General features: G+C 37.2%; 1 protein-coding gene across 1 annotated transcript; it reads left to right on the top strand.

The window, feature by feature from the left end:
* On the top strand, positions 1 to 4,348 carry LOC114178137 (receptor-like protein kinase HSL1). The gene is made up of 2 exons (XM_028063867.1): positions 1 to 3,261; positions 3,654 to 4,348. Exons 1-2 carry the CDS (start codon positions 654 to 656, stop codon positions 4,043 to 4,045), a joined length of 3,000 nt encoding a protein of 999 aa, XP_027919668.1. The 5' UTR covers positions 1 to 653; the 3' UTR covers positions 4,046 to 4,348.
* Positions 4,349 to 15,108: the final 10,760 nt, after the last annotated feature.

Raw genomic sequence — 15,108 nt, 5'->3', positions numbered from 1 at the left:
TGCATCGATAGGGGAACTCAGAATCTACAAAGATTGGCCTCCAACTCATGAGCATTAACTGAACACCAAAAGGTGATACCTAGATAGCTCAATACAAGAATGATATGATTCCAAAGGGAACAAATTTTGGCTTCTAGCATCATCGTCACAAGATGTATGTTGAAACAAACAACAAACACCAATAGCGTATCTTCTTCTTATCTGTCCCAAACTACCTTCAAATGGTTGTTAGTTGTTACATACTTTTCACCACCACTTGCGTTATCATCTATAAGTCTCCTCCATTTTACTTCCTGCACCATTCTCTATTGAAATTTTAAAAATACACAGCAATAATCAAGTAACGCACACCATGTGTTTGTACTTATGTCAGTTAATCTTGGCTTAACAATTTGAGTGGAAAATAGTAGAAGCCGCCGGACAGAAAGTGTGAGTGAGTGGTGTGTGTGTCTTCTTGTAACAAGTGTGAGTAGAGTGATAAATGAAAGACAAGGCAATTACAAGTGTCTCCTCTTGTGCCAACTCAGCAAAGTAGCACTGAAACATTGCCTCTTCCTTTCACCGTTTCTCATTCAAATAAATTGAGCTCACACTTCACTCCACTCCACTCTCACACTCACCACACCACCCTGTGTCGGAGAGGGAAACCAAGAATGACACAACCACTCACCATCGTCGTTTGCGTTCTGTTATCGGTAGTGGCGTGTGTATCGTGTCTGAACCAAGAGGGGCTTTACCTGTACCAACTCAAGCTCTCTCTCGACGACCCTGACTCCACTCTCTCCTCCTGGAACCCCAGGGACGCCACCCCTTGCAACTGGTATGGTGTAACCTGCGCCGGCGATGCCTCCAACACCTCTGTAACAGAACTCGACCTTTCCGACACCAACATCGGAGGCCCATTCCCCACCAACATCCTCTGTCGTCTCCCCAACCTCCTCTCCATAAACTTCTTCAACAACTCCATCAACCAAACCCTCCCTCTCGACATCTACCTCTGCCGCTCTCTCCGCCACCTCGACCTCTCCCAGAACCTCCTCACCGGTCCCCTCCCCGCCACGCTCCCGCTCCTCCCCAACCTCCGCTACCTCGACCTCACCGGCAACAACTTCTCCGGCCCAATCCCGGACTCCTTCGGAACCTTCCAGAACCTCCAGGTGCTCTCCCTCGTCTCCAATCTTCTAGAAGGTACCATCCCCCCCTCCTTGGGCAACGTCTCCTCTTTGAAAATGCTCAACCTCTCTTACAACCCCTTCTTCCCGGGTCGGATCCCTCCGGAGCTCGGCAACCTCACCAACCTCGAGGTTCTCTGGCTCACCCAATGCAACCTTGTCGGAGTCATTCCAACCTCCCTCGGGAACCTCAACAAGCTCCAGGACCTGGACCTCGCGCTCAATGACCTCTACGGCTCCATCCCCAGTTCGCTCACTCAGTTAACCAGCCTCACGCAGATCGAGTTGTACAACAACTCGCTCTCCGGGGAGTTGCCTCGGGGAATGGGGAACCTCACCCGCTTGAGGCTCCTCGACGCCTCAATGAACCACTTAACGGGGAGGATTCCCGACGAGCTTTGTTCTTTGCCGTTGGAGAGTTTTAATTTGTACGAAAACCGTTTCGAGGGAGAGTTACCGGCCAGCATTGCGGATTCCGAGAATCTTTACGAGCTTCGTCTCTTCGGGAACCGCCTCACTGGCAGGTTACCGGCGAATCTCGGCAAGAATTCTCCGCTCCGGTGGCTGGACGTTTCGAGCAACCAGTTCTGGGGACCTATTCCGGCGACGCTCTGTGATAATGGTGTCCTTGAGGAGCTTCTGGTGATTTATAATCTTTTCTCTGGCGAGATTCCGGCGAGCTTAGGCACGTGCCAGAGCTTAACACGTGTGAGGCTCGGATTCAACCGGTTGTCCGGCGAGGTTCCCGCCGGCATCTGGGGGCTTCCGCACGTCTATCTTCTCGAGCTTGTCGACAACTCGTTTTCGGGTTCCATTGCGAGGACCATTGCGGGTGCTGGGAACTTGTCGCTGTTGATCTTGTCGAAGAATAACTTCTCGGGAACTATTCCCGATGAGGTTGGGTGGTTGGAGAATCTCGTGGAGTTTTCCGCCAGCGATAATAAGTTTACTGGCTCGCTTCCTGATAGCATTGTGAATCTTGGACAGCTTGGGATTCTCGATTTTCATAATAACAGACTCTCTGGAGAGTTGCCGAAAGGGATTCATGCGTGGAAGAAGCTCAACGATTTGAATTTGGCCAACAATGAGATTAGTGGTACGATTCCTGATGAGATTGGGGGTTTGTTCGTGTTGAACTTTCTAGATCTTTCCAGCAACCGCTTTTCCGGGAAAATCCCTCACGGGTTGCAGAACCTCAAGCTGAATCAGCTTAACTTGTCTTATAATCGTTTGACCGGTGAACTTCCTCCTCTCTTGGCTAAGGATATGTATAGGTCTAGTTTCCTTGGTAATCCTGGCTTGTGTGGAGATTTGAAGGGGTTGTGTGATGGTAGGGGTGAGGCAAAGAATGTAGGTTATGTTTGGCTGCTTCGAGCGATTTTTGTTATAGCCACTTTGGTTTTCCTTGTAGGTGTGGTTTGGTTTTACTTTAGGTATAAGAATTTCCAGGACGCCAAGAGGGCGATTGATAAGTCAAAGTGGACGTTGATGTCGTTTCATAAACTGGGTTTTAGTGAAGATGAGATTTTGAATTGTCTTGATGAGGATAATGTGATTGGAAGTGGTTCCTCGGGTAAGGTTTACAAGGTTGTGCTTAGCAGTGGGGAGGTTGTTGCTGTGAAGAAGATATGGGGAGGGGTTAGGAAGGAGGTAGAAAGCGGGGATGTTGAAAAGGGTAGGGTTCAGGACAATGCTTTTGACGCGGAGGTTGAGACTTTGGGCAAGATCAGGCACAAGAATATAGTCAAGCTGTGGTGTTGTTGCACCACCAGGGATTGCAAGCTCTTGGTTTATGAATACATGCCTAATGGAAGTCTTGGTGATTTGCTGCATAGTAGTAAAGGAGGGTTGTTGGATTGGCCAACAAGGTATAAGATAGCTGTGGATGCAGCAGAAGGCCTCTCTTATCTGCATCATGACTGTGTTCCCCCAATTGTTCACAGAGATGTGAAATCAAACAACATTTTATTGGATGGGGACTTCGGTGCGAGGGTGGCTGATTTTGGAGTAGCTAAGGCGGTTGAAACCACAGCAAAAGGAACTAAATCCATGTCCGTCATAGCTGGCTCTTGTGGCTATATTGCACCAGGTTAGTTAGCAGAATATTTTTTATTTTTTTATTTTTTTAATTGTTGATGAATTTAAGATGCATTTAGTTTAGTAGTAGTGATTACTTCTGCATTTGGGGCTTAACTCGTAGTATATGGCGTGGCGGGTCACTAGTAGTTTGATTGTTGGTCCATTACTGCTAGAACTAGAAGTGTGCGTCTTATCCTCCTTACACCCTACAAATCACGACCGTAGTTTCCTGCATGGGCAATTGTTTTTAATGTTTTTGTTGCTTAGTGACAAGTTGTTTGCTTTTTTTGCTGGCATTATAGATCTTTGTACTGATATTGTGATTAGAATATAGGTATAGGATATTACATTGAAACTATTTCTTCGGAGACAAACATGATCCTTTTCTCCTTCCTGCTGCAGAATATGCATACACGCTCAGAGTGAATGAGAAGAGCGACATATACAGCTTCGGGGTTGTCATACTGGAGTTGGTTACTGGAAGACGCCCGGTGGACCCTGAATTTGGGGAGAAAGACGTAGTTAAGTGGGTGTGCACTACCTTGGACCAGAAAGGCGTGGACCATCTAATTGACTCAAGGCTTGATTCTTGTTTCAAAGAAGAAATTTGCAAGGTCTTCAACATTGGACTTATGTGCACTAGTCCTCTTCCTATTAACCGGCCTTCAATGAGAAGAGTAGTGAAGATGTTGCAAGAAGTGGGCACAGAGAACCAAACCAAGCCTGCCAAAAAAGATGGGAAGCTATCCCCTTATTACTATGACGATGCCTCGGATCATGGAAGTATTGCTTAATGAATACTTGCTAAGTTTGGACACTATTTGATGATCCGGAAGGGGGGAGTTCGAAGCTTCTCTTTTACTATAAGCCAGCTTCCCTCCATGTTTTCAGCGCACGCTTTACAAAGTTGACTAAAGAAAAGAGAATTAGAGAATAGGATTTTTTTTTTTGTGGTGGAAAATAGAGGCTTGAGGAATTTGATGTTTCTATAAAAGTATGTCCATATCAAGAAGCTTCCCTACCAAAATTAAATTTGCGTTTGCATTACAAACTTGTATTCAGTAATCAGAAATGATATTTCCATCTTTCAAAAGTTCTTTTTTGAGTACATTTAATGGAATGACTTTTAGCTGACACTGGCATGGGCCAGGGGAGTTTTCAAATTGCAATATCAATGTGACAATGACTTCCAAATCCTGTTTTATATTTTCTATAACTTTAAATCTTTTGGTTCTAGGAGGGTGCTTTTCAACCTACGAAGAATCTGAAATGGGGAAAACAGAAACCACAATTAAGGTAAAGGACAAAACCCCATTTAATAGCTTCGAAATCCTGTAAGCACACAGTATAATTATTTCAGTTCCCTCCTGTTAGGTGAATGTATAGCCTGCTCATGCTTTTAAATGCTTATAATTTTGTAGATGTTTCAGATTAAATGTTTTGACAGTTCTCAGCTTCAGAATTTACTTCTCACAGTGCTCAAACAAATGTGCTGGGTACAGCTACAAGATCTGAGTCAATGATGTTGTTAGCCAGGCTTGTCTCTGGTCCCTCTCTTTAAATTTCTGGTTTCGTCCATTTGGGTTAACTTCTATTTTATTTGTTAATAATTAATGGTGACGGGTTATTAAATATTTTTATGCGATATTTTTGCTGCTGCATCTAGCACAGGAATTGCACAAGTTCTTATTATATCTAGTGGTATTGAAGGAAGGTAAACTAAATTATTGTAGGATTGATCTTTAACCACTCCACCTTTTTAAAATTCTCTGTAGAGTAGCAAAGCACCCAACAAATCAGATTGTTGAGTTTCTTTGGCTTTGTTTTGCTTTGTTATACGTGTCTTTAATTTCTCTGATGACTTGTTGCTACAATGCTCCATAGTTCCTGCCAAATGCATCATAATTCGCCCAGCTTTTCATGGATCTTGTTTAATGACTCCAGAAACGTGCCAATCATGCATGTAGTTTTGAAAATGCATGGGTCATTAATGTTTAGGTTGTAGGACCATGCTGTGATGAGATGGTTCAGTCGCTTACTATATGTCTGTATTATTCGCAAACGTACCTCTGCTATTTCTTTTCCACAATCTTTTACCAAAATTTACTCATCCATACCATAGAATTCAAATTTTCTATCCAATAGTTTGGTTATTGAAATAAAATGCTAACAAGTGGTTATCCTTTCACTCTCATTCTCATGAGTGGATGATATTGTGAAACTTTTATTGCATTTTTGTGAAGATCTTTTTTAAATCGACCCTTCAACCTAGCTTCCATGATATTTTTTGAATTGGATTGTGAATTTGGACTTATTACCTAGATGAATTAGTGTGATACTTAGATATATAGTTTCTCTAATAAATTTTATGTAAATTAGCTTTAATTTATGAAAAAATATCATTTTCCACATTTTTCATTTTGCAAAATTTCTTATGAGAAAACTTTCCGAACGTGTATAAATGAAAGTTTTCAACAACTTATGACGAACTAATTCTTGTGAATTCAGTTTATTCTCTTTTAAAGCCTTGGTCTCACGGAAGTTGAATCCAACGTGGATAACGATTTGAGGATCTATTTGTTTTCTGTTTTAATGTGAGACAAATGCTCTTTCTTGTCCAAATAGTGATCATTTATGTACGTACAACTTGGTGGAATTTTAATCCTAATCATACTTCACCATAATTGAGCTAAAACTTTTGGAATTCAAAATTGGAAGAAGGTTGTTGAAGTTGGGTTCGATTTTATTAAAAATAACTTTAGAGAATAATTTACTTCTATATAAAATTTAAAATAATTTACAAAATAAAATTTAAACAATTCTTTTGAAAGTTTAAAATTTTATTAAAATAATTTAATAATTTAAAATTATAGAATGTCAAATTATATTTACATGGTAAACATTTGGTCACAGCATAAGACATACAACATTAACTAGTTGGCCTGCTAAAATATACAAATAACTAGGCCCATGAAGATAAGTCATTGTGGGCTCCCATTAATTTTTCTTATACATTTTCTTTCTACACTCCCATAAGTTTTTCTGACACCCATACTTAGTGGTGTGTATTATATTCACCATGTGTTGACATTTAATGAATAGAAAGTAGGCTCAAATATATTCTAAAATTAGCGAGCTTTGGTTTTAGTCATTATAATGTAATATAGATATATTTTTTTAATTTTATAAAAATTGAAATTATCTCTTTTAATCTTTATATATTGTCTGATTTTTTTTTTCTTTTAATAAAAATTATTCATTTTAAAATAGATAGATAACATTTACTTTACGAAGCCTGAGAATTTTTCTTAAAGTATTCATATTTATATTATATTACAACAAGTCATGTAAAATATTTATTTAACTCTAGCATATAACTTTGATATATATTTTTGTTTCTAAATTTTAAAAAATAATTAGATATAATTATTTTAATTCAACAACATTATCTTTTGTAAACTTGTTAAACGGCCTTTTTAGACTTATTAAACAAGGACTCAGAGTAATATTTAAATTTGAACATGTCAGTGAATTCATATGTTAACAAAATTTAACGAAATTAAATTAAAAAAATTATGTTTATTTATTTTTAGACTTTAAGATAAAAATGTATTTAGGAAATTTTAGTTTTACGTCTAAATTTAAAACCTAAAAACATGTTTAATTCTATCTTTAACTTAAAAAATTAAAAGAAAAACGTTACAATAAATAAAATCAAAATTAACTTATTTTATATAGATTAAAATGTAGTCATATTTTTAAAAAAAAGTAATAGTGAATTGTTAATTTTATATTGGTAAGTTTTATATTATAGATCAGAATATATAATCTAGAGAGTGTTACTCTTTTGTCCTCTTAGTTAGATTTTTTTTTAAGGTGCGTTATCTTATTTGTGGAATTAGCTAGTTATTTTCCTCTCATTGATCTTAAAATTATTCTTTTTCTTATCACTAATTTGGACTTTAATAGTATTTTAAAAACAAATTAAAAAAAACTAAAAACAGTCATATATGAACCATTTATTGTAGATTCAAAAAATAATTCATATAAATACATTTGTTTATTTATGTAAATTCCAATTATATACGATAAATATTTGTAATGTAAAATGGATACGTAGTTGTTACTTAAAACTTAAAAAAAGGTGATTATTATCTTATCCACTCCATTTCCCACAAGCACTCAGATAATTTTTAATACATTATAAGATTGATTGGATTATTTGAATAATCAAACTCTTAATTTAGTTAATTCAATTTTAATTGAATTTTTATGATTACAGAATTATTGTAATATTGTGTGTTGGACATTAGTAGGAATGTAAAATGTGTTTTTTTTATTAACCGTTAAAATGTTATTATCTTGGCCATCACTAAGATATTACGAGTTCAATCTTAACTGAAGTGTTGTTTTTAAATTGATATAGGTTCTTTTATATTAAAATAAATCATAATTATCTTTTATCCATATAAGTAATTTATTTTGTACATATAGGTTAATATTATTTTTCAATTCAAATTTGTTTTATTCTTTTTATCAATAATGTGTACAATCAAATATAGATAAGGTCAATTCATAATATAAATAGTAATATTTATGTGAATGCAAAATCTTACATTACAAGACAGTTTTTAGGGTTGAGTTAAACTTAAATTTTACTTCTTAACATTATATCAAAGTCATGAGTTAAAATCTATTTTTGCGAAATTTAATATTTGTTGGGTCTATTGTTCCATCTGCTATCAGGTTGTTATCAGATCAGTCTATTCCCATGCACAAAATATATGTCTTGGTGTGAGGGGTGTGTGTTGAAAGTCTCAAATTAACTAGAGATAAGATTAATTTATAATATATATTATTGAATGTAAAATCTCAAATTAGAAGACTTAAGTTAGGCTTAAATTTCATTTATTAAAAAATAAAATTAGTGTCAATTGAAATTTATATTTATAAAGGTATTTTCTTTATTTAGTCAATATTTTTTATTGCCTTTAATAAAATCATGTTTTTACTAATTTAAATTATTGTTTTTTAATCTATACATATAATGGACATTTCTCTTTTTCGTGTTCACATTTATTTTCCAATTTTACTCTTCAAATAATTTTTTTCAAAATTAAAATAATCATTTTATAAATAATACTTTTTTTAACTGATCATTTGTTTAAATTTAATCTTTTTTTTAATTTGATATGTTTTTAAATTTATCTAATTTTATATTAAAAATCATCTATAATATAAATAAAAACTAGTTACAGTACAATTATAAGAATTATATATAGTTAATTTTATAATTATAATAATAACAATAATAATACTTTTATTATTTTTTATTATCATAAAATACATATGCATAACGCATGTACTTTCAGTTGATGATAATAAGAATTATTTTTGTATATTATTAAAATTATTTCTCTATCGGTCTGTATTAAGTTAATTTCTGAACTAATGTCACTTAATTTTTTTTTTTCAACGAATTTGATAGAGACATTTTTAGTTGATTTTTCCACACTCGATATTTTCAGTGGGAGGGAGTGTGTTAAAGACGTAACTTTACCATCTTCTAGCTTGACTTATTGATCCATATCCTTAACTAAACACTTATATCTTTTACTACCTTATCAATCATTTTTGTACATGTATTTTAACACTTACATTTTTACTTTTATTTATTTTTCTAATTTTAATATAATATTTCATTATGAAAACGATTGTCAAATTAATATAGATAAATAAAGGTGGTGCCAAAGAATATTTCAAACTATCATTTGGATTTGTATCTCTTTATTGAACTCAGAGGTGGCAAAATAGCAAAGCAGAGATTAACGTAAAGAGAGTAACTACATTGTATAGCTTGACAGACATAGAACTTATTATTCAACGTAAAACAAATAGCGTTTTTATACAGAGAGAGAGTAACTGTTATATTAGAAATAACAGAAAACTGAAAAAACTGAATATGGTTTTGGTTTTACACCTTACAACATTCCCCCTCAAACCAAACTAGATGCATCTACAACACCAATACTCTCTCTTAGAAACTTGAACCTTGCGTGCTTCAACGCTTTCGTCAGGATGTCTGCAAATTGCACTTCTGATTTACAATGTTCCACTACCAGTTTTTCATTTGACACTTGCTCTCTGATAAAATGAAACCTTGTTTCGATGTGTTTGCTCTTCCATGGGCAGTGGGGCGCTTTGCCAAGTTTATGGCTGATTGATTGTCAACCAATAATCTCAGTTTGCACCTTTGATGTATTCCCAGTTCTTTCAACAGAGAACACAGCCAGATTGCTTGGCAAGCAGCTTCAGATGCTGCTATGTATTCAGCTTCACATGATGAGAGTGCCACTACTGGTTCCTTGGTAGAACTCCATGAGATAGGGGTCTTTCCCAAGAAAAACACGTATCCAGCAGTGCTTCTCCGGTCAGTTCTGTCCCCACACCAGTCTGCATCTGAATATCCCACCAGCTCTTTATCTCCTCTGGACAGAAGCACCCCAAACTCCTCAGTCCCGTGCAAATACCTCATGATGCGTTTCACAGCCAGCAAGTGTGATATTTTAGGGTCTTGCATGTATCTACTAACAACCCCAACGCTGAAACTTAAATATGGGCGAGTGTTACATAGATACCTTAGGCTTCCTACAATGCTTCTGTATACAGCAGGATTTACCCCTTCCTCATCAGGGTTGTGTTCCAGTTTCATACCCGTTTCAGCAGGTGTGATGGCTGAATTACTTTGCTCCATACTGAATTTCTTCAACAAATCACGAGCGTACTTTGTTTGGTGCATGATTACCCCAGATTTTGTTTGTGTGAACTCAATGCCGAGAAAGTAACTCAGCTTTCCGAGATCATTCATCTCAAACTCCTTCATCAGCTCTGCTTTGCATGACTCGATACACTCCTCACTGCTGCTGGTAATTAAGAGATCATCTACATACAAGCAGATGATGATCCTACTGTCATCTGTATTCTTCACGTACACTCCATGTTCTGATATGCATTTCATGAATCCAATTCCATCAAAGAATTTGTCAATCCTTTTGTTCCAAGCTCTCGGAGCTTGTTTTAACCCGTATAAAGCTTTATTAAGCTTGTATACTTTGTGCTTATCAGTCTCCTGCACAAAACCAATGGGCTGCTGCACATATACTTCTCCCTCTAGGGGACCGTTCAGAAATGCAGATTTTACTTCTAGTTGGTGCATGCTCCAGTTTTCGTTAGTTGCCAAAGCCACTACTAACCTCACTGTTTCAATTCTCGTTACTGGTGCATAAACTTCTCCATAGTCTATACCAGCCTTTTGCAAGAAACCTTTCGCCACGAGCCTGGCCTTGTGCCTCACGATTTCACCACTAGCATTCACCTTGACTTTGTAGATCCATTTGAGAGAAATTGGCTTTTTGTTCAGAGGCAACTCTACCAACTCCCAGGTGTTGTTTCTTTTAATGGAGTCAATCTCCTCCTCCATTGCACGCCACCAGTGACCATCCCGTGCTGCCTCCTCAAACGTGATTGGCTCTGATTCAGCAATTAGTGTAGAATGCACTAAACTCCCGTCAGAGGTCACAACAGCATCGTGGGTGATATCATAATCTCAAAGATAGGATGGTGGCTTTGATCTTCGTCCTGACTTCCTCACGGCCAAATCAGTGATGGTGTTTTTATCTGCAGATTCCTCTTCTGCTAAAATGATTTTTGGAGCGTTGGTGTCTTCCGTGCTTGCCACTGTCCAGTTCCAACTAGATGACTCATCCACATACACATCTCTGCTAGTGGACACGTGCTTTGAATTGGGGTCATATAATTTGTAGCCACCTGTCTCATGGTAGCCAATCAGCACTTGGGGTGTGCTTCTGTCATCCAACTTTTTTCTTAACGGATTAGGTACATGTTTATAGCAAAGAGACCCCGAATATCCTGAGGTGTGAAATGTCAGGTTTGACACCTGTCCAGGCTTCCTCAGGTGTCATCATCTCCAGTCTTCTTGTTGGTGAACGATTTAGCACATATGTTGTTGTGCTTGCTGCTTCTCCCCACAGGAACCTTGGAATATTCTTGGTTTTCAACATACATCTAACCATATTAAGCAAGGTCCTGTTTCTTCTTTCTGCAGCTCCATTATGTTGAGGAGTGTATGGAGGAGTGAACTCATGGACAATCCCTTCCTTCTCACAGAATTCCCTAAATTCTGTTGCTGTATATTCCCCTCCACCATCAGACCTTAGAATCTTGATGCTCTCCCCACTCTTTCGTTCCACCATATTTTTGAATCTTTTAAACACCGTCAACACTTCACTCTTCCTTTTGATTAGATAGATCCACATTTTTCGAGTAAGATCATCTATGAATGTGAGAAAATACCTGTTCCCACTAGTCGTTTCTTCTTGCATAGGACCACAGACATCTGAGTAAACAACTCCTAGTTTCTCAGTGGCTCTCGTAGGGACGTATTCTTTGAACTTTGGCCTAGTCTGTTTGCACTGTATGCATTCTTTACACACTTCTTCTGGAATCTTGATCGGTGGAAGCCCATTAACCATTTCTTTCGCACTTAGAGTTGATAGGTGTTGGAAATTCAGATGCCCAAACCTGTTGTGCCATATCCACTCATCTTTGTTTACTGCTGTAGCTAGACATTGGTGTCTTCGCGTATTCATTGCAATACGAAATGTTCTGTTCTCCGAGAGATCTGCATGAATAACTAGCTTCTTTGATTGATCATAAACATTTAGACCATTCTCCTTCATTTCCATCATGAACCCTTTCTGCAACAATTGTCCAAGACTGAGGAGGTTTGTTTTTAAACCTGGTACATACAGAACACCATCAATCACCACTTCTCTGTCCTCTGAATCCTGTAGTACCACTCGACCAATGCCTTCTGAATTCAGGCTGCTATCATCAACAAATCTGATCTTCCCCTGCGAAGAATCATCAAGTTTGATAAACCAATCACGTCTACCTGTCATATGAGTGGAGCACCCCGAGTCTACGTTACTGGTTTTGGCCATAAGCAACACCACATCAGAATCAGAAGAGGCTGCGTCTTGGGCCAAATTAGCTTGGTTCTTTGGTCTGTTCTTGGAACCTTCACCATACCAACATTCACGAGCAAAATGCCCGAGCTTGTGGCAGTTATAGCACTTTAATTTTTTCTTCCACTCCTTATCATCCTTTCCTTGTCTTTTCTGATCTTTGCCAGTCTTGGATTCATCTTCAGATTTCTCTTCTTGTTTCTTGCGGTGCTTTCCTTCTTTCTTGAAGCTTTTTGACTTTGTCTTGTAAGTTGTTCTGACCTGTAACGCCTGTTCTTGGCAGTGTTTACGATCATCCATCCTAAACTCATGTGCTTCGAGAGAGTGTTGGAGTTCTTCTATCTTCAGTGTCGCAAGATTCTTTGTTTCTTCTATAGTAATCACTAAATGGTCAAATTTAGGAGGAAGTGACCTTAATACCTTGTGTATCACGTGTTGTTCTGACACTTTGTCACCACAACATTTCATCGCATTCACCAGTTCTTGAATTTTGTTCAAGTATTGAGCTACTGTCTCGCTGTCCTCCATCATCAGAAATTCAAACCTCCTTTTTAACGCTTGCAGCTTCACTGTTTTGTGCTTATCATCACCATATGTCTTGATCAATATTTCCCAAGCCTCTTTTGCTGTTTCAGCTTGTGAAATCTTGTTAAAGATTTGTGAATCTACACATTGGTACAACAAGAACCTTGCTTTGCCGTCCAACTTCTGCTGCAGCCTATAGTTCTTCTTGTCTTCGTCTGTCGCTTTGCTGCTAAGTTCTTTGTTTCAATTATTTCTGCCACATCTTGGAACTGAAACACAACCTTCATCTTTATTCTCCAATCATCAAACATCTTACCATCAAAGATTGGTAAGCCTCCTTGTATGATGCTTCCACTTCCGGCCATCTTGATTCTGAAAACTCCTCAGACTTGTGTACACTTCTTGACACCTTTCACTTTTGAAAAAAAAAATGTGCTACGTTCCCGGCCGCGCACCACTCCTCTACGATGCTTCTCTTTATACAAACGAACAACTACACAGGCGAACCTATGCTCTTGATACCATATTGAACTCAGAGGTGGCAAAGTAGCAAACCAGAGATTAACGTAAAAAGAGTAACTACAGTGTATAGCTTGACAGACATAGAACTTATTATTCAACGTAAAACAGATAGCGTTTTTATACAGAGAAAGAGTAACTGTTATATTAGAAATAACAGAAAACTGAAAAAACTGAATATGGTTTTGGTTTTACACCTTACAACACTCTTGACCTCCAACCTATCCATCACCCCTATGGTCATTGCTTCTGTGCCCTTTGAAAAAATGAATTTTTGTGCCATTCTATGTGGATCAAACGAAAACATGTCGTATGTAATAATTTTGAATTTTGTGACACAATTTTAATTGACAGTCAAAACTACAACTAAACAATTACAAATACATTGTGTGACTTGTCATTCAACCTAGCATTTGCCACCTAGTCTTCGTTGGTGGCGGCTTCATCCTTCACACCTTACCACCTCTCCATCCCCGTCCGCAACGTCCATTGGTCAAGTCAAATATGGGTGTGTACCTGTTTGCATGTTTCGTCACCGCCTTTTCTTATGCCTACGACGACTGTCCCTAATACAATGATGTCAGTGGCTTTGGTCTGCCTCCTTGACACAAGTGGAGGCCGACCTGAGAAATAGTGTCTACGTCCCCTACAACATGAGCCTCATTTCTTGTTTCAAAGTATTTTAGACCTATTAGAGGCAATCTTGTCATTAGAGAGTTCATTTGATAAAAGACTATCTCAAGATTCCATACAAGAAGAACTTAAAGATGAACCTTTACAATTTAAACGATCTATGACAAACACAATGAGCAAGAGATTGGAAGATCAAATATATTCAAGGCTCCTAATGCTACAAACAATTGGAAATTCAAAGGATATGAAGATCATGACTTGGAGCATATTTGAAGGATAATTCTTAGGAAAATTTGTTTATGTTTTTGGACTTTGAGTTTTCTTTTAGAAATTAGTTATGTTTATATGTTTTTGGACTTTGGGCTTTCTTTTATAAATTAGTGTATGTTTTTGGACTCGAACCTTCTTGTAAAGTTCTCAAGTTTTTTAATGGACACTTTTAGTCATATATTAAATTTTATTTCATTAAAGATAAGATTCTCTTTGTTCTTAACTTAGTCCTCAGGTTTTTATTAAGGATTAACATCTTTGTGGCGAATCTTCACTTAACTTATCAATCTGTTAGATTATGACGTCTTTTATCTTTATCTTATTCCGTGTTCTTTTCTGATTTATTTTCATTGTACCTTTGAAAGATTAAAATTAAGAAACGATCATACTCTTTTTTGAATAAAATCATATTATCATCGAATTGGTCGGTTTCGATTGTGCATTGTTGGGGTGCTCGAGGATGTGCTCAAGGTGGTAGGAGGAGCTTTCGGTGACAAGTGTGGGTGGTGACACTTTGTCTCTTCGTCTTCCTATCACTAAATACAATCGGATGGTAAGCTGAACGAGTGCCACATTATTTTAAATTATTGCAACAAGAGATTTTTATCGGATATATGTGGAAGCACTTCAAAACTCCGTTTTAAAGGAACATCAAAACCTCGCCCTTCACCTAAATAATATAGAAATCCCAAAACTTTCAATCGGGTGGTAAAATTACAATTTAATTTCCTAAAAGTCTTGTAGGAATCACGTAGTTTTTCTATATAAAATATAGGTTAACTATGTCTTGAGATTAATTAAAATTGACTCAAAAAATACTTACAAACACCTTACTCGCTAACTTAATCTTCACGAGAACAAAA

The sequence above is a fragment of the Vigna unguiculata genome, chromosome 3 (assembly GCF_004118075.2).
Source record: "Vigna unguiculata cultivar IT97K-499-35 chromosome 3, ASM411807v1, whole genome shotgun sequence".
NCBI classification, from domain to species: Eukaryota; Viridiplantae; Streptophyta; class Magnoliopsida; order Fabales; family Fabaceae; genus Vigna; species Vigna unguiculata.
Note: the sequence above shows the minus strand (reverse complement) of the source record. Positions and strands in the feature narration are given on the sequence as shown.